Below are 19,267 nucleotides of genomic sequence, written 5' to 3'. Positions count from 1 at the left end.
AGGAGTGCAATGGCAGAAGCTGCAAGGATTCTTCGCTGGGCAGAGAATCATGTGATAGCACTGTCAGCAGTGTTCATCCCGGGAGTGGACAACTGGGAAGCAGACTTCCTCAGCAGACACGACCTTCACCCGGGAGAGTGGGGACTTCATCCAGAAGTTTTCCACATGCTGGTAACCCGTTGGGAAAGACCAATGGTGGACATGATGGCGTCTCGCCTCAACAAAAAACTGGACAGGTATTGCGCCAGGTCAAGAGATCCGCAGGCAATAGCTGTGGACGCGCTGGTAACGCCTTGGGTGTACCAGTCGGTGTATGTGTTTCCTCCTCTGCCTCTCATACCAAAAGTATTGAGAATTATACGGCAAAGAGGCGTAAGAACGATACTAGTGGTTCCGGATTGACCAAGAAGGACTTGGTACCCGGAACTTCAAGAGATGATCACGGAAGATCCGTGGCCTCTACCTCTGATAAGGGACTTGCTTCAGCAGGGTCCCTGTCTGTTTCAAGACTTACCGCGGCTGCGTTTGACGGCATGGCGGTTGAACGCCGGATCCTAAAGGAAAAAGGCATGCCGGAAGAAGTCATTCCTACTTTGATTAAAGCAAGGAAGGAAGTAACCGCGCAACATTATCACCGCATTTGGCGAAAATATGTTGCGTGGTGCGAGGATCGGAGTGCTCCGACGGAGGAATTTCAACTGGGTCGATTCCTACATTTCCTGCAATCAGGATTGTCTATGGGTCTCAAATTGGGATCTATTAAGGTTCAAATTTCGGCCCTGTCGATTTTCTTCCAGAAAGAATTGGCTTCAGTTCCTGAAGTCCAGACTTTTGTTAAGGGAGTGCTGCATATACAGCCCCCTGTGGTGCCTCCAGTGGCACCGTGGGATCTCAATGTTGTTTTGGACTTTCTCAAATCTCATTGGTTTGAACCACTAAAAACTGTGGATTTGAAATATCTCACATGGAAAGTGACCATGCTACTAGCCCTGGCTTCGGCAAGGAGAGTGTCAGAACTGGCAGCTTTATCTTACAAAAGCCCATATCTGATTTTCCATTCGGACAGGGCAGAACTGCGGACTCGTCCGCATTTTCTCCCTAAGGTGGTGTCAGCATTTCATCTGAACCAACCTATTGTAGTGCTGCGGCTACAAGCGACTTGGAGGACTCCAAGTTGTTGGACGTTGTCAGAGCTTTAAAAATATACATTTCGAGGACAGCTGGAGTCAGGAAATCTGACTCGCTGTTTATACTATATGCTCCCAACAAGTTGGGCGCTCCTGCGTCTAAGCAGACTATTGCTCGCTGGATTTGTAGTACGATTCAGCTTGCACATTCTGTGGCAGGCCTGCCACAGCCAAAATCGGTAAAAGCCCACTCCACAAGGAAGGTGGGTTCTTCTTGGGCGGCTGCCCGAGGGGTCTCGGCATTACAACTCTGCCGAGCGGCTACGTGGTCGGGGGAGAACACGTTTGTAAAATTCTACAAATTTGATACCCTGGCTAAGGAGGACCTGGAGTTCTCTCATTCGGTGCTGCAGAGTCATCCGCACTCTCCCGCCCGTTTGGGAGCTTTGGTATAATCCCCATGGTCCTTTCAGGAACCCCAGCATCCACTAGGACGATAGAGAAAATAAGAATTTACTTACCGATAATTCTATTTCTCGGAGTCCGTAGTGGATGCTGGGCGCCCATCCCAAGTGCGGATTATCTGCATTACTTGTACATAGTTACAAAAATCGGGTTATTATTGTTGTGAGCCATCTTTTCAGAGGCTCCGCTGTTATCATACTGTTAACTGGGTTTAGATCACAGGTTGTACGGTGTGATTGGTGTGGCTGGTATGAGTCTTACCCGGGATTCATAAATCCTTCCTTATTGTGTACGCTCGTCCGGGCACAGTACCTAACTGAGGCTTGGAGGAGGGTCATAGGGGGAGGAGCCAGTACACACCACCTGATCGTAAAGCTTTACTTTTTGTGCCCTGTCTCCTGCGGAGCCGCTATTCCCCATGGTCCTTTCAGGAACCACAGCATCCACTACGGACTCCGAGAAATAGAATTATCGGTAAGTAAATTCTTATTTTTTTTATCAGGTTTTATAAATCGTAACAAAAGCAAATGCACAGCTAGTTATTTTATTTGTTTCATCTAATATTGTTTCCTTGACACCTCGGAAATAGTCTGCACCCCTCCTGAGTGCTAAGCAGTGTTAACTGGCCAAGTCACGCACACATCTCAGGCTCACACTACAAGTACCGGGGAGGAACGTGCACTTTATGCCATTTGTACAACACTGGGAGCGCTTTTGTGCAAACAATATTGATATATTACTTTTATATTGCTACATTTACATAACAGCTGCTTTGCATCATTTTTGTGTACTGGTTTCTCCCCAGATATACATGTTTTAATTGTATTTTTTATGTGCAAAGGTAACTACTAAGACTGTTAAATATAGAATGACATAGTATTGTATGCTATTCTGTTAACCTTCTTGTGCCTAACGAAAAGCTGTCTCTTTTTCCAGGATGCATATTCAGAGATTGCCTATTTGTTTGCGGAGTTTTTCCGTGATCTGGATATTGTTCCATCTGACATCATTGCTGGGCTAGTCCTCCTACGTCAGAGACAGCGGGCAAAACGGAACGCAGTGCTGGATGAGGTGTGTCCTGTGACAAGGTTAAACAAATGGTATTGCACAGAATGGTGACTTACTGAGTGAAACGCATGTCATGTTCTGATTGTCATTTTGCTCTACTTACAGGCTAATAATGACATTCTGGCATTCTTGTCTGGCATGCCTGTCACTAGAAAAACAAAGTACTTGGACCTAAAAAATACTGTGAGTATTGCTGCTGTCGTTACAGTACAGCTGTACCCGAGTTCTGTCTCTTTGTAATACTCGCTCTTTCCCTCCAGCAAGAGATGCAGCGGTACAAGGAGGTTTGTTATTACATGCTCTTCGCACTGGCAGCATATGGCTGGCCCATGTACCTGATCCGGAAACCAACGTGTGGCATTTGCCGATTGGCAGGTGCATGCTCGTGAGTTCCTCCTGATTTTTTTTTTTTTTTTTTCCATTTTGTTTTCATGAATTTTATTCACTTCTCCATTTATTTTGTACTTTATTTTTCTTTGCAAATTTTTACATTTGCAGGTTTTTTCCTGCCTAACATGTAACCTCTCCTTGTTTCTGCATATCCATGGTATGACCACCGTAGCAGCTGCTGTTGCCTCTTCTCTACTCGTCCCCGATTTGCCCCCGGAGTTACCATCGAGGAAGATAACTGCTGTGGCTGTAATGCAATTGCCATAAAGCGACACTTCCTGGATGAGAACATGAATATGGTGGACATTGTGTACACTTCCTGTCACGATGCGGTCAGTTTTCCTGCCCTGCTCATCTTCCTTCTCACATTCTTTTTGTACCAGGCTGTGAATGGTCAGCGTATCTAGAAAAGGGTTTTTGATGTAAGATAATGATATAACACAACACGCTAATTAGAGTTCTCTATTGATTATAATAGTTCTGGAATGAATATTTACTAATCCTCTGTAGTGTTTTGCTGTAACTCAGTGAGTCTTTAGATTGTCCTGTAACATCATTTTGTATTTACAGGTTTACGAAACACCATTTTTTGTGGCCGTAGATCATGATAAAAAGAAAGTGGTGATAAGTATACGTGGGACTCTCTCCCCAAAGGTATGACGTTAAAGTCTTATTTGATGTAATTCGTATTTCCAGGTATATGCTAGAAATCTGACTCTTAATTTTCTCAGGATGCCTTGACAGACCTTACAGGAGATGCGGAGCGCCTGCCGGTGGAAGGCCACCATGGAACGTGGTTGGGGCACAAGGTAGAGATGCACTGGGCTTTAGTTGTCATCTCTAAATCATTGCTTAATTTGTAGGCAATATATGAAGTTTAATAGTGGATGGTATTCTATAGCAGTGGTTCTGTGAGATAGTGATTTCAGTTATCCTTTAAATGGGGTCAACACCAGGTTCTAAATAAGAAAAAAATATATATGTAGATTTATTTTATCGTTGGGTCTGTGCCACAAACTAGATTCCATGCAGAACGGGTATGGTTTCCAAAGGATCCAAAAATCACTCCACTTTATAAAAAAAAAAAAAAATTCTGTCAGCCACTAGGGGACACTGGTACAACTTCAAGACCGTGGGGGTGATGATGGTGGCTTACAGGGAGCTGGCACTTTAAATAATTTAAGAAGTGGAACAGGCTCCCTCCCCCTTTATACCCCATCGTCCCTCAGTTTTGAATTGGTGCCGAGGGAGCCGGTCACTGCTGACTGAGCTCCTGCTCAGTTACTTTTATTTTTATTTCCATATTCTAGGGACTTAGTTCCCTTTGGCCTCAGGAGCCCAATATGCTTTTTAGGCCTTGTTCCCACTGGTGGTTCTTGATGCATCTTACTGGCTTTTTAATGTTTGTAAAGTGCACAATGAAACCCTTTTGTTTCTGCACCAATTGTCCTCTTTGCTGGGAGTATATCTCGTTAATGCTATTTGCTCCATTTTTTGCATTTACACACAACAGGAAGCCTCTAATGATCTCAAAAATGTATTTTAAAAGTATAAAAAAAATGCTGATTTAACTAAAAGCAACATATTAAGCGCATCTATATCTATACAAATGCATGTAAAACTTCCGTTAGTATGCTGCCTTAAAAGGATTTTTATGTAGTTACACTACTTTTAGTATATTGGTCATGTTTCACACCACTGTCGGACACTTTTAACCTAGTTATTTCGTAATGTATGCGTTAGTCATGCCTATGTGACATCATACACATATCCCAAATAAGAGCAGGTTCACCTTCATTGATGACCCTTTGGGACTGAGCGATGAGTGACACGCACTTTGCACTTCTAGTTATGTCAACGTTGTGTCCTTGGCATGGACATGAACTTCTGCTTAGCTCTGTGCCGGGGTGGGGCTGACTAAATGTAAGGCTGTGTGGTCACGCATGCATCTTGTTGTTAACAGGGAATGGTTCTCTCTGCTGAGTACATTAAGAAGAAGCTTGAGCAAGAAATGGTGCTTTCCCAAGCATTCGGCCGAGACCTGGTAAGTTGCAAATACCAGACTGGGGACATCTTTGGTAGAAAGGGCTGCATTCAGTTTCAGGAGTATGAGGAATAGTTTCTTTGGGTGGTTATGCCTGGGTGACCGTTCGACTAAAGCTATAAAAGGACATGATGTCTCAATGCAGAAACACATCTGAGTCCAGTAAGTTAGCACGTGAAGGCTCATCCATGATGGCCATACGTTTCAAAGCAATATTTTTAGGGTAGGTTTTATTTGCACAATGATTTTTAGGTTCTTTTTTATAGTCCCCATGTGTTCTTTCTTCCTGTAGCCTTTGGCTGTCAATCATTTCCTGAGCTCAGAAAGTGGCAGCTATATGTGATCAGTTACATCTAATTTACCTTTGTCATCCAGGGCCGTGGGACGAAACACTACGGCCTAATCGTGGTGGGCCACTCGCTGGGCGCGGGCACTGCTGCGATTCTTTCCTTTCTGCTGCGCCCACAGTACCCAACCCTGAAGTGTTTTGCTTACTCTCCACCAGGGGGCCTCCTGAGGTACCTACTGCATAGGACAATATAAGTGTACTCTTGTGCAGGATGCCACCCCATACTAATTAATGCCAATACTTGCTTTACAGTGAGGATGCTATGGAATATTCAAAGGAGTTTGTTACATCTGTAGTGCTGGGAAAAGACTTAGTTCCAAGGTAATGTTTCTCAGCTGCTGTGTGACCTACATGCTAGACAGAATATGGGATTTACTCTGCTCTCACCTTCCCTAGGATTGGGTTATCTCAGCTTGAAGGATTCCGCAGGCATCTTTTAGATGTTCTACAGAGGAGTAACAAGCCAAAGGTTAGACCTTGGCCACAAACCCTTTTGTAATGGAGTAAAGAACGTTTGTTGATCTTCTCTTTATACACTTCTGTTATGTTTCCGTAGTGGCGGATCATTCTAGGGGGCACAAAGTGTATACCTAAATCAGAACTTCCCGATGAGTCTGAGGGGATAACGGTGCCCAGTAATCGTCTCTGGACCCACCCCAGTGACCTGACCATAGCACTCTCAGCCAGCACACCGCTCTACCCTCCTGGACGAATCATTCATGTTGTACACAATCATCCTGCAGAGCAGTGCTGGTGAGTGCCAGGGCTTCAGTTCAGTCATTGGTCTCCTATTCTGTATGTATGGGATGATGATAATAACACATTTCACTTATTATTATACAGTTTCTGGGATCAAGAGGAGCCAACCTACTTTGCCATTTGGGGAGACAACAAAGCGTTTGAGGAAGTAATCATCTCACCGGCCATGCTGCATGAACATCTCCCACACGTAGTCATGGAAGGACTGAACAAGGTAAGGGGCAATTACAGTCCTAATGGACAAATTCCTTCAACAGGATTTCCTAATTTATTTTAAACCTTTACCCATTAGTTCTGTAGTCCCGCTGTTTTCTAAATTCAGCAGGGTTCTAATGCTTAAAACTAGTTCACCAACAATGATTTCCATGCTATTCCTGCAATTCGGATTTTTCCAATGGGTAATTCTATCAGCCAATCAACAAAACATTTGGGAACACCGGGACAGGCCGGTCTGACATGCTGCAGGAATGTCTTCCTATGCAGTCATCTTGATTTGTGTATTTACACTGGTTATTTAGGTAAAAGACATAGATGCCTATTAAAGACCACTAAAGCTGAATGTCTCCTTATGGAACCATTCCAGTATATTAAGAAATTAATTCCATATTGTAAATTAATTTGTCATACAGCTGAGTGCAAATTATCTTATTCAGTGATCAGAAATGTTATTCAAAAAGTCCAACTGTAGTTGTGTTCCCCTGGAATAGACCACAAGGTAGTGCAATGGTAATAGGACCTGCTGAGAACCTGCATGTGCATCAAGAATGCATACTTGCACGCGATCAGTGGCCTAAGTTCGTCCCAGTTGCCCGGAGGCAAGATAAATATTGGTGCCCCCCTATTTCCTATATCAAGATAAATGTGTGTGTGTGTGTGTGTGTGTGTGTGTGTGTGTGTGTGTGTGTGTGTGTGTGTATGGAGTGTTCTGAAAAAAATGTATATACTGTATATTGTCTTTATTTTAAATCACACATTTCTTAGCAGTCATACCCAGGATTAGAACCCATGACCTGTTGCACTAACAGCAGACACTTTACTGATGGAGCTATTTGCTCCTGTAGAGGAAGCCTGAGAATGCTAACTATATGAAGTTACGTGTAATTGTCAGAGAAGTATCTTCATATAGTTAAAATTCTCATATTTCCTATACAAGAGCAAACAGCTTCATCAGTAAGGTGTCTGCTTCCAGTGTAATAGGTTGTGGTTTCTAATCCTGGGTATGACACTTGTAAAATGTGTAAGAGGGTGTGATTTGTAAGGTGCAGGGAACCAGTGAGGAAGTCGGCCACTGAAAAGACAGCGGCAGCTATCAATTAACGTAATTCAATGGTGTCACAGAATGAGAGGAGAGGTGCCCCCCTTCAGAGCAGGAGCCCGGCGGCAGATGACTCCGTTGCCTCCCAGAGTTCTGCCTCTGCACGCGATAGCAAGTCACATTAAAGGGACCGATAGTAATTGTAGTAACAGCACCCCCATTATAATCTATTGGGATGAAATATTGATTCACTGTAAATCTCTGTTTTATTGCAGTTAGGCTAGTGTCACGGAGAGGACTGTTACATGGGATATATATTTTGGAGTGTTAGTAGTAGCTCTTGTGGGTAAATTAACTTGTATTTTAGGTTTGTGGTCTTATTAAGCTCCAATAGATAAATGGTACAATAGATGTCAAACACTGTATTGGGATTATTGAGGATTGTGTGAATTTAGAGAGTTTAAATTAATGTAGGGGAGTAAGTTACATGTTGCAGAGACTTGGCTTGTGTGTTTCTGCTACATGGGTGGAAGATTCAGAGTTTAAATAAATGTGTGTGATGTTTTCAGTAACAATGATACCTAAATTGTAAATTCATTGATCTGTTTAAAAATGGGTACTTGGACAGGTTATCTAGGAAAGAAATCTAAAATCCCCAGCACTCACTCCGCCACTAATAAAGTAATTAAAACTGTCTTCTATTTACAAAGAAGCTGCAGAATTCTTAATTGTACACATTTGCAAATATGCTATAAGCCATCCGCCGGATCAGTGTTTCTGCAGATTGGATGGTCCTAACGCCAAACAGTAGGAGTACCCAAACAAACCTACCAGGTGGTACCCTGTGTCCTCAGAACAAGCAGACGTTACAGTGACCAGCATTCCCTCCCCGTTTCTGATCATGTACACGTCTCGCAAAGTGTAATACACAAATGGAAAGCATCTAATCAATTTATGTAGGTCACCTGTTCTTCATAAATGGATAGAGATACTTAGGATGGAACATCCTGTCATGTTTGTTTATATAATATTTTTTTCTCTTACGTCCTAGAGGATGCTGGGGACTCCAAAAGGACCATGGGGTATAGACGGGATCGGCAGGAGCTTGGGCACACTATAAAGACTTAAACTGGGTGTGAACTGGCTCCTCCCTCTATGCCCCTCCTCCAGACCTCAGTTAGACTTTGTGCCCAGGAGTAACTGGACACACACTAGGGGAGCTCTACAAAGTTTCTCTAAAAGACTTTGTTAGGTTTTTTATTTTCAGGGAGACCTGCTGGCTACAGGCTCCCTGCATCGTGGGACTGAGGGGAGTGAAGTCAGACCTACTTCTTAGTTCAAGGGCTCTGCTTCTTAGGCTACTGGACACCATTAGCTCCAGAGGGTTCGATCACTTGGTTCGCCTAGCTGCTTGTTCCCGGAGCCGCGCCGTCACCCCCCTCACAGAAGCCAGAAGAAAGAAGCCGGGTGAATATTAAAAGAATTGAAGACTTCAGTGACTGCAGAAGACTTCAGTAACGGAGGTACAGCGCAGCGGTAGCGCTGCGATCCATGCTCCCACACACTTCACCAACGGCACTCGCAGGGCGCTAGGGGGTAGCGCCCTGGGCAGCAGTTACTGAGGTTTGGCTGGCATAATAACAGGCTATACAGTGTCCGATCACTGTATAGAGTACCCCCGCCAGGTTAAAGATTCAAATTTTAGCGGGCTACAGTGCGCCGGGAAGGGGGCGGGGCTGAGCCGCACATTGCTCACCAGCGCCATTTTCTCCTATCTGTACAGCGCTGCAGAGACGCTGCCCGGACCTCCAAGCTCCCGCAAGTACATGGGGAGGAAAAATGGGGGGGGGGGGGGTTGCGCATAAAATTGGTGTTTTTCAAATTATATTGCCGGCGCTGAGCATATTACTGGCTTCGGTTAGTGTATGGGCGCTGGGGTTGTGAGCTGGCATACTCTCTCTGTGTTCTCCCTAAGGGCTTCTCTGTGGGTTGGTCCCCGGGTTTCTGGACTGTGTGCGTGTGTCGGCAAGTGGTGTCGACATGTCTGAGCCTGGGTGTTCCTCCCCGGAGGAGGTTATGGGGGCTGCAGAAAAAGATTTAAGTATGTGTCTGTCGGCACAGCCGACAGCTGACTGGATGACTATGCTGAGTACACTGAATACAAATGTGACTTTATTGTCGAAAAGACTGGATAAATCTGATTCTCAGACACAAACATGGAGACAGTCGGTGGAGGACGCATTGTCTCAGGTACAGACAGTCTCAGGGTCTCAAAAGCGTGCTTTTAATCAGATGGCAGATACAGGTACTGACACGGACTCTGACTCCGATGTCGATTTAAATCAGGCTTCTTTGCATCCACGGATTGTCAAGAGTATTCAGCACATGATTATAGCCATTAAAGATGTTTTACGTATATCTGAGGAACCTGCTTTTCCTGACACTAGAGTCTGTTTATTTAAGGGGAAAAGACCTGAGGTAAAATTTCCCCCCTCTCATGAAATAATGCACTTTGTGAAAAGGCTTGGGAGTCGCCAGAAAAAAGGTGGCAGATTCCCAAGCGAATTTTGATGGCATATCCTTTTCCCTCTGATGATAGGGAAAAATGGGAGTCGTCTCCGAATGTGGACAAAGCTCTATCCCGATTGTCCAAGAAGGTGGCCCTTCCATCTCCTGACACGGCTGCGCTCAAGGATCCGGCGGATCGTAAGCTGGAGACGACTTTGAAGTCCATTTTCGTCAATACTGGTGCATTGCTCAGACCTGCTGTGGCGTCGGTATGGGTGAGTAGTGCTATTGCAAAGTGGGCTTAAAATTTGGCTTCTGATATGGATGCTCTTGATAAAGATAATATTCTTCTGACTCTTGGTTATATTAAGGACGCTGCAGATTACCTAAAGGATGCGGCAAGGGATGTTGGTCTCTTGGGATCAAGAGCCAATGCCATGGCGATTTCGGCCAGGAGGGCGCTGTGGATTCACCAATGGAATGCTGATGCCGACTCCAAGAAGAATATGGAAGCTCTTCCTTTTAAAGGTAGTGTCTTGTTCGGTGAAGGCCTGGCTGACCTGGTGTCGACCGCTACGGCGGGTAAGTCGTCTTTTCTTCCTTATGATCCCACACAACAGAAGAAGGCACCTCATCAACAGATGCAGTCCTTTCGGCCTAATAAATACAAAAGAGGTAAGGGCTCGTCCTTCCTCGCTTCAAAGGGTAGAGGTAGGGGACGGAAGTCGCCTGCAGTATCAGGCACCCAGGAACAAAAGTCCTCCCCTGCCTCTACCAAGTCCACCGCATGACGCTGGGGCTCCCCTGGGGGAGTCCCTACCGGTGGGGGGCCGTCTCCGATTCTTCAGTCAGGTCTGGGTTCGTTCGGCTCTGGATCCTTGGGTCTTAGACATAGTGTCCCAAGGGTACAGACTGGAGTTTCAGGAGATGCCCCCCCAACCGGTTTTTCGTGTCGGCCTTGCTATCTTCTCTTCCCGAAAGAGAGGTGGTAAGAGATGCGATACAAAAGTTGTGTCAACAGAGGGTCATGGTACCGGTACCACCGTCGGATCGGGGGAAAGGGTTCTATTCGAGCCTCTTTGTGGTGCCGAAGCCGGACGGTTCGGTCAGACAGATTCTGAACCTAAAATCCCTCAATCCATACTTGAAGACTTTCAAGTTCAAGATGGAGTCTCTTCGAGCGGTGATCTCCAGTCTCGATGGGGGAGATTTTATGGCGTCAGTCCACATAAAGGATGCTTACTTACACATCCCGATATTCCCTCCTCATCAAGCCTTCCTGAGGTTCGTGGTACAGGATTGTCATTACCAATTTTAGGCGTTGCCGTTTGGGCTTTCCACGGCCCCGAGGGTTTTCACCAAGTTAATGGCGGAGATGATGGTCCTCCTGCGCAAGCAAGAGGTCACAATTATCCCGTACTTGGACGATCTCCTGATAAAGGCGAGGTCCAAGGAGCAGTTGTTAAGAAATGTGGATCTCTCCCTGTCTGTTCTGCGGCATAACGGTTGGATACTAAATTTGCCAAAGTCTCAGTTGAGCCCGGCCACTCAGCTGCCCTTCCTGGGCATGGTCCTGGACACGGAGATACAGAGAGTGTTTCTTCTGGAGGTCAAAGCTCTGGAAATCCAGACCATGGTCAGGGAGCTCCTGAGGCTGACAATGTGTCGATTCATCAATGCACTCGGGTACTAGGAAAGATGGTTGCGGTTTACGAAGCCATTCCGTTTGGCAGGTTTCATGGCTGGGTGTTTCAGTGGGATCTGCTGAAAAAATGGTCCGGGTCTCACCTGCACATGCACCGGAAAATAAGTCTATCTTCCAGAGCCAGGATTTCTTTCCTGTGGTGGCTGCAAGGCTCTCACCTTCTAGAGGGACGCCAATTCGGAATCCAGGATTGGGTCCTCCTGACAACAGATGCAAGTCTCCGAGGCTGGGGCGCAGTCACACTAGGAAGAAATTTCCAGGGAAAGTGGTCAAGCCAGGAATCTTGTCTCCACATAAATGTTCTCGAGTTGAGAGCCATTTACAATGGCCTGCTGCAAGCAAAGAACCTTCTTCTAGGTCGCCCTGTCCTAATCCAGTCGGACAACATAACAGCAGTGTCGTATGTAAACCGCCAAGGCGGAACAAGGAGCAGGGTGGCCACAAGAATCCTACGCTGGGCGGAACAGCACGTGAGCATTCTGTCAGCATTATTCCTCCCGGGAGTAGACAACTGGGAAGCAGACTTCCTCAGCAGACACGATCTCCATCCAGGAGAGTGGGCTCTTCATCAAGAGGTGTTTGCAGAAGTGACAAAGCGTTGGGGACTTCCTCTGATAGATATGATGGCGTCTCGCCTCAACAAGAAGCTTCCGAGGTTTTGTGCCAGGTCAAGGGACCCCCAAGGCAGCGCAGTGGACGCCCTGGTGTCTCCGTGGGTGTTTCCGTCGGTGTATGTGTTCCCTCCGCTTCCTCTCATTCTGAAGGTGCTGAGGATCGTTCGACGAACAGGGGTTCAGGCGATACTCGTCGTTCCAGATTGGCCACGGAGGGCCTGGTATCCGGATCTTCAAGAATTACTAGTGAAAGATCCCTGGCCACTTCCTCTACGAGAGGACCTGTTGTTGCAGGGGCCCTGTGTGTTTCCGGTCTTACCGCGGCTGCGTTTGATGGCGTGGGAGTTGAGCGCCAAATCTTAGCTCGGAAGGGTATTCCAGGGGAGGTCATCCCTACTCTCCTTAAAGCTAGGAAGGAGGTTACGGCGAAACATTATCACCGTATTTGGAGAAAATATGTTTCCTGGTGTGAGACTAAAGCTGCGCCGGCGGAGGTGTTTCACTTGGGTCGGTTTCTCCATTTTTTGCAGGCAGGCGTAGATGCAGGCCTGAAATTGAGCTCCATAAAGGTGCAGATTTCGGCTTTATCTATTTTCTTTCAGAAAGAATTGGCCGTCCTTCCCGAGGTTCAGACTTTTGTGAAGGGAGTGTTGCATATCCACCCTCCATTTGTGCTGCTGGTGGCGCCATGGGATCTTGAAGTGGTCTTGCAGTTCATTATGTCTCACTGGTTTGAGCCTTTGCGTAAGGTCGAGTTAAAGTTTCTCGCTTTGGAAGGTGGTCATGCTTTTGGCTCTGGCATCGGCCAGGCGAGTGTCCGAGTTGGCGGCCTTGTCTCACAAGAGCCCGTATTTGATTTTCCATTCGGATAAAGCGGAATTGAGGACTCGTCAACAATTTCTGCCGAAGGTGGTTTCTTCGTTCCACATTAACCAGCCTATTGTGGTGCCTGTGGCTACGGATGCTGTGGCGGTTCCAAAGTCTCTTGATGTTGTCAGGGCTTTGAAAATTTATGTCGCCAGAACGGCTCGTACCAGGAAAACAGAAGCTTTGTTTGTCCTGTATGCTTCCAACAAGATTGGAAATCCTGCTTCTAAGCAAACTATTGCTCGCTGGATTTGTAATACGATTCAGCAGGCTCATTCTTTGGCTGGGCTACTGTTGCCGAAGTCGGTTAAGGCCCATTCTACTATGAAGGTGGGCTCTTCTTGGGCGGCTGCCTGAGGGGTCTCGGCACTTCAGCTTTGCCGAGCAGCTAGTGGTCGGGTTCAAACACATTTGCTAAGTTTTACAAGTTTGATACCCTGGCTGATGAGGACCTCATGTTTGCTCATTCGGTGCTGCAGAGTCGTCCGCACTCTCCCGCCTGGTCTGGAGCTTTGGTATAGACCCCATGGTCCTTTTGGAGTCCCAAGCATCCTCTAGAACGCAAGAGAAAATAGGATTTTAATACCTACCGGTAAATCCTTTTCTCCTAGTCCGTAGAGGATGCTGGGCGCCCTTCCCAGTGCTGACTGTTACTTGCAGTTGTAGTTTTACTGGTTGTTTTTGTTTACACATGTGATGTGTATTGGTTTATTCAGCTTGTTGCTGTTGTTGATTCATACGGTTATCTGGTTTTATACTATTCCAGTTGTACGGTATGTTGTGGTGTGGGCTGGTACGTTTCCGCCCTTTCTTTGAACAAAAATCCTTTTCTCGAAATGTCTGTCTCTCCTGGGCACAGTTCCTATAACTGAGGTCTGGAGGAGGGGCATAGAGGGAGGAGCCAGTTTAAGTCTTTATAGTGTGCCCAAGCTCCTGCGGATCCCGTCTATACCCCATGGTCCTTTTGGAGTCCCCAGCATCCTCTACGGACTAGGAGAAAAGGATTTACCGGTAGGTATTAAAATCCTATTATTTGAGGTGGGTTTTTTGCTGCTCATTTTTATTTTAGTTCATCAGGTACGAGTCCTGTGTTAGGTGTGATAGCTACAGACATATTCTACTATGATTGGTGTCTCCCGAACAGGTTTTGGAGAATTATAACAAGGGTAAGACTGCCCTTCTCTCAGCTGCCAAGGTGATGGTGAGTCCAACAGAGGTGGATCTGAACCCAGAACTGATCTTTCACCAGCCACCACACCTGTCTCCCCCTATCTTGGAGGTGATACCTGCCATAATGCCTGGGACAAATGCCAACAGGAGGAACAGCAGTACCAAGTAAGACTCGGAAATTGCATTGAATTTAGCAGGTCCCATATGCTGCAGAGCAGTCAGTAAGTGATGTGTCCTGCAGCATCCGGGGCTGTATTCTTCCTGTATACATAATTAACACAGTTGTGGGGAACATGATCTTACATTCTCCACTGTACCTTTTATTTTATTTTTTTTGTCTCCCCACCGTCCCCTCTTCCTTACGCATGTCTCTTGTCCTCATTATTCAGGGGCCTGTGTGATCTGATTTCTCTTTGTTCGCCTGTATAATGGACACTGTTCTGTCACTTTTTCTTGCATTACCATGGCCAGTTTGTGTCGCGATTAATAATCTCATCTGTGAGTTTTTCAATCTTTATTACATCTGTAATTCATTTGCTTGTTGTATGTACCACCCACCATTATTTACACAGCCCCTGTGTTCTCCGTTGTCCCATATGTGCCTTCAGAATCCATCCTTCCTGGGCTTCTTTGTCGGTTGTTTGTCCTGTGTGTAGTTTTTAGTGCTGTCCATCTTGGTGTGAGATCTGTGCAACTGCTCTTACTCTGAATGTGAGGATGAATTGTACGGTATGTCCATTAGACATACTGATTTGCCTTGAAAGTTTGCGCTGCATGTGAAGTAAAGAATATTGACCTGAAAACAGAAAGTTAAATGTTCTATGTAAATGAACATGTCTGATATCCCAATAACATGTCTAATATCCCTAGAATTATCTGCAATTTCTCCAGGGTCAGCTTTAAGCCTACAGTATCGATTTATCTGACCTCCTTAAGGCCCGTACACACTGGTCGATATATCGGCCGTTCTCTTGAACGGCCGATATATCGCGGGTCCGTCGGCCAGTGTGTACGGCCGATACGTCTGTGAACTCCTTCGTTCACAGACGTATCGCGTCGGCCCCGCAGCACAGCCGGCAGCCAATATATCTAACGATATATTGGCGCATCGCTGTGTGTGTATGGCGGTCGGCCGACCGCCCGTACACATGCTGCGGCGGCCGGCGGTGATTGACAGCTGAACTGGGCGGGCGTGTGTACATGCCCGGCCCAGTTCATGACGTCAGTCCCCGACGGATTGGGCAGTGTGTATGCACAGCACACTGCCCGATCCGTCCATAGATCTATCTGCAGATCAATTGATCTGCAGATATATCTTTCCAGTGTGTACCCACCTTTAGGCTTTCTCCAGATGTGATCAAAAGCATCACGTTGCAGTCTTCTAAGCTGCTGTGATATCACTGGTCCTGTCCTGCCCTCACAGTTAATGTGTGCAGAGCATGGCTGTAACCATGCCAGTCACTCACTATCTGCTCAGTTAGTGAAGCCTATTTTTCCTAACATTCCAAAATAGCAATTAAATAAAACACTGTGGATTTATATAGAAAAGTGTACAAACCATACAATTATTTATTGTATCTTAGTCAACTCAGTTATGCACAATTGTTTATAGTAAATATTCAAATTCACTAGTGGCTTAATGACTATAATATGAGGATGTTTTTCATTTAGATATATAGGGCGTCCAGTATAAGGGTGTTCATTAGTGTAGTATGGGACTTAAACTATAAATATGTATATGGAAAGTGGTATTGTGATGTGCTATATGTTTTCACTTACAAACCTGAAAATTAAAGAGAGTGGTCTAAAGCTTGCTTTACTGGGTACAGTTACATGATGCAGCTCCTCGTGTTATCAGCCCTCCCTCTTAAATTAGAGTCCTGTAGAATACACTATAATGTGGGAGGAAGCCCCTGGCTGAGCTGCAGTAATCACCAGGAGGCTGTGCAGCAGAAGGTGTTTGGTGGTAGAAGTCCCAGGATGAGACGTGGTGAGAATAATGTGATTGGGTCACAATAGTAGATTCCTGTTTTGACTAGGAGTGCCCTCTGCTGTTGAACTTTGCAGCCTATTACTGCCATTTGTGTGATTCACCCAGGGCTTTCTATCTCCTCTAATTTCAGGTTTTTCTGTATTCATTGTCAATACTGCCTATATTTGGCTCTGCTGTCACAGCCGTGAATTGGGTTAAGGTCTGGCTGGCACATCATTCTTGTAGTGTTCTGACACTTCGGTTAACTCACAGAATAATATTGATCCACGGAGAAATCATATTGCAGTTTTTGCTGTTGGGACACCGGAGCATAGTATGCTCTGGATGATTTCACAGCCCACATATTATCAAGAAGAGCAGTTTTGTTTGAGTGGTCACAGTTACAACTGTGCACATTGTATTTTTCAGGACAGTGAACACGGCATTCAAATGAGGTTCAAAGAGTTACTCAATAGTCATTGTGGAATTTCAGAAATGACAGCCTAGCTTCAGAAGACTATCTGATCACTACCCTTCTTTTATCTGATCACTACTGGCTTTCAAAAACTGTAGGAGTGGCACATATATGTCAACAGCAATGTGTTAGACTGAAATTATGTAACATTGACAGGTCACGTCTTGCAGTTTATGTCTGCAGTCTCCTTACAAAGCAGCACAGAGGGATGGTACAAATTCAGCAATCCCATTAGTCCTTCTAAAACGTGGCCTGCTGTGAGGTTTAGCCTAGGCCCTTTGTGTTTGTTTTCTCGGTAACTACCCCCTTTCTCTTTTTACTTTTATGTTACCTAGTATATGTCTGACTGATCACCCACCCCATCTATGTATTAATACTGTCTATTTTTATATTTTCTAAATCGCTGCAGGAGTAAACAGTCTGAGATCAGCTTTGAGGGATTTTATGACTCCCGGCTTCTTTCCCCGGTGCTGAAAGATCCTGTCGAACTTCTACTGATGAGCACGAAGGATTGTTTGGCAGTGTCTCTGCAGGACCGCAGAGCACCGTTGGCAACAATGGAGAGCCTCTCAGACAATGAGTCCGTATACAGCTTTGATTCAAGGCGTTCCTCTGGATTCAGAAGCATTCGTGGTTCCCCCAGTCTGCGAGCTGTTCTAGAGCGTGACGAGACACACTGCTTCTTCATTGACCCCACCATTCCAGAGGAGAATCCATCCCTAAGCTCCCGCACTGAGCTTCTAGGAGCAGATGCCCTTTCTAAGCACTCTCAGGAGAGCCAACACACAGAGATTGTTCAAAACAGTGGACGTTCATCGCCGGGAGACTTGCCACCCTGGGAGGAGGAAGTGGTGGCAGGAGCCGAGATCACCAGGGTACAGACCCCAACCCAGGAGGAGCTGGCACTACAGAATGGGCGCCTCACAGATGTACCAAGCCCCCAAGTGTTAGAGTTTGCAGAGTTTATAGACAGTCTGTTCAATCTAGACAGTAAAAGTGGTTCTCTACAGGACCTCTACCATATAATGGTATCAGAAGGAACAGACCGTGAAATGCCCAAGTCTGTTAGTGATCAAGAAATTCTGCTAAGGGCACAGTTTGAGCCAAATCTGGTGCCGAAACCTCCCAGACTCTTTGCCGGCTCGGCAGATCCTTCATCTGGTATATCTGTGTCGGCCTCTTTCCCTCTCAGCTCTTCTAGTGAGCTTATGGACCTGACACCCACAGGAATGAGCAGCCAGGAGTGCCTGACACCTGATCCCAAACGGACTGCCACGCCAACAGGGCCCAGTTATGGCAAACAGGACGAATTGCTCATCTCGGCTCTCTAGCAGAAAGCACACAGGAAACTGGGATATGTAGTGGGAATGCAGCTTTAGGAGCAGAATCCTGCAGGGTTATGAAGAGATATACCAGATCTTAATTACCAGTGGTAATTGAGTTGGCAAAGAGAGCTGCCCTTCTGCCATCAAGTTCTATGCCTGTGGCACCATTGTGTTGCAGACCATGCAGCAGCTAAAATGGATTTTAGAATTTTTGTGAAGATCACAAACCCAGGAAAGTGATGCATTGCACTAAGAGGATGCCGCCTCATGGCAGTCTTGCATGACTCATCCTTTACCAGCCAAGGCTACTTGCCAACCAATGTCATTGGTCTGTTAATGGGGGGCTTACGAGAGAACTGAATTGGCTTTCAGGGTCGCTTACTCACCGTCTGCCCATGAGAATTTACATAAGGCCATACTACTACACTTTGCTGCCCAGTAAAGGCATATAGTCACACTACCATGTTTCACTCACTGTTGGGCAAACAGGGAAACCGTCTACCCTTTGCCCCTTCATTGCTTTCCTATTTATACGTTATGTTTCCTGTCCAGATTGTATAAATGAATGCATGAGCAATGGGAATGGAAACTTGGGCGTTTATAGTTGGCATTAAGCTGTAAGGGCCCCATAATTTTACTAGTGCAAAGTCAATAGCAAGTAGTGCAAATACTTTCCGACTTTACTTTGTGCACAGTTTAGTGATGTCTTATAGTTCATGAGAATTGCGTGCAATGGCACACCACTGAAAAAATGCATTTGAAAGAAAACTAAGGCAAGTGGAAGCTGCTCTACACGGGTTCACTACGGCTGGCCGGCGGTCGGGCTCCCGGCGACCAGCATCCCGGCGCCGGGAGCCCGACCGCCGGCTTACCGACAGCTTGGCGAGCGCAAATGAGCCCCTTGCGGGCTTGCTGCGCTCGCCACGCTACGGGCACGGTGGCGCGCTACGCGCGCCACACTATTTTATTCTCCCTCTATGGGGGTCGTGGACCCCCACGAGGGAAAATAAGTGTCGGTATGCCGGCTGTCGGGCTCCCGGCGCCGGTATACTGAGCGCCGGGAGCCCGACCGCCGGCAAACAGAAGACCACCCCTCTACACTGCCATGTTTGTTACGTGTTTTACAGCCGCAAGTTTCCTGCTCCCATATTGTAGGTCAGCATCTAGCAATTTG

At 46.2% G+C, this 19,267-nt stretch overlaps 1 protein-coding gene across 4 annotated transcripts in view; it reads left to right on the top strand.

Annotated features, from left to right (window-relative positions):
* Positions 1–18,895, top strand: part of DAGLA (diacylglycerol lipase alpha) — a 73,400-nt gene extending 54,505 nt beyond the window's left edge. For all 4 annotated transcript variants that reach the window (XM_063944670.1, XM_063944672.1, XM_063944671.1 and 1 more), the window contains 14 exons: positions 2,529–2,663; positions 2,766–2,843; positions 2,921–3,045; positions 3,223–3,382; positions 3,621–3,704; positions 3,782–3,859; positions 5,014–5,094; positions 5,470–5,612; positions 5,696–5,764; positions 5,840–5,912; positions 6,000–6,196; positions 6,287–6,416; positions 14,296–14,486; positions 17,178–18,895. In XM_063944670.1, coding sequence (XP_063800740.1) covers positions 2,529–2,663; positions 2,766–2,843; positions 2,921–3,045; positions 3,223–3,382; positions 3,621–3,704; positions 3,782–3,859; positions 5,014–5,094; positions 5,470–5,612; positions 5,696–5,764; positions 5,840–5,912; positions 6,000–6,196; positions 6,287–6,416; positions 14,296–14,486; positions 17,178–18,099 — 2,466 coding nt within the window. In that variant the 3' untranslated portion in view covers positions 18,100–18,895. The remainder of the gene's footprint in view (positions 1–2,528; positions 2,664–2,765; positions 2,844–2,920; positions 3,046–3,222; positions 3,383–3,620; positions 3,705–3,781; positions 3,860–5,013; positions 5,095–5,469; positions 5,613–5,695; positions 5,765–5,839; positions 5,913–5,999; positions 6,197–6,286; positions 6,417–14,295; positions 14,487–17,177) is intronic.
* Positions 18,896–19,267: the final 372 nt, after the last annotated feature.

The sequence above is a fragment of the Pseudophryne corroboree genome, chromosome 11 (assembly GCF_028390025.1).
Source record: "Pseudophryne corroboree isolate aPseCor3 chromosome 11, aPseCor3.hap2, whole genome shotgun sequence".
Classification (NCBI taxonomy): domain Eukaryota; kingdom Metazoa; phylum Chordata; class Amphibia; order Anura; family Myobatrachidae; genus Pseudophryne; species Pseudophryne corroboree.
This window is presented reverse-complemented; position numbering and strand designations above follow the sequence as displayed.